The 701-nt window shown below is 57.2% G+C and overlaps 1 protein-coding gene across 1 annotated transcript in view; it reads left to right on the top strand.

The window, feature by feature from the left end:
• Positions 1-701, top strand: part of IKZF4 (IKAROS family zinc finger 4) — a 26,993-nt gene that overhangs the window by 18,286 nt on the left and 8,006 nt on the right. Inside the window, 1 exon segment of the mRNA XM_015557429.1 lies at positions 4-145. Within this exon segment, the coding sequence (XP_015412915.1) occupies positions 4-145 (142 nt within the window).

The raw sequence follows: 701 nt of genomic DNA on the forward strand, positions 1-701 counted from the left end.
CAGTGCGGAGCCTCCTTCACCCAGAAGGGGAACCTGCTGCGCCACATCAAGCTGCACTCCGGGGAGAAGCCCTTCAAATGCCCCTTCTGCAACTACGCCTGCCGCCGGCGGGACGCGCTCACTGGCCACCTCCGAACACACTCCGGTCAGTGACCTTTCCAGTGAGAGAGGGGGAGGTGGGACCCCAAGACACCCCGCGACTTCTCTTGTCTCTGTGGGATGCAGTGTCTGTTCTCCAGGAGGGCAGAGCACCCCCGGAGTGGACAGGGCCCTGCCTCTGTAACCCTCCTCCGGGCAGCAGCCCCGTGGAACATGTGGGGGACTCTGATGAGGCATTTTGCCTCTGCCACACTCTGTAACGTGGAGAGCAAAAGAAGCACAGGCAATGTTCTTGGGTCTTAACAGTCACCCTTCCCTGCCTGGCTATTTTTATTTTTTAATATTTTTATTGATTTCAGAGACGAAGGGAGAGGGAGAGAGAGATGGAGAATCACTGATCGGCTGCCTCCTACATGCGCCACACTGGGGATCGAGCCCGCAACCCAGGCACGTGCCCTTGACCAAAATCGAACCGTGACCTCCTGGTTCATAGGTCGACGCTCAACCACTGAGCCACCCAGCCGGGCTGCTTCCCCTTTTTAATCCACTCTAACTCCCACCATCTCTCAGCCTCCTCCAGGAATTAATCCTCTCTGAGCTTT

The sequence above is a fragment of the Myotis davidii genome, unplaced genomic scaffold (genome assembly GCF_000327345.1).
Source record: "Myotis davidii unplaced genomic scaffold, ASM32734v1 scaffold509, whole genome shotgun sequence".
Taxonomy (NCBI): Eukaryota; Metazoa; Chordata; class Mammalia; order Chiroptera; family Vespertilionidae; genus Myotis; species Myotis davidii.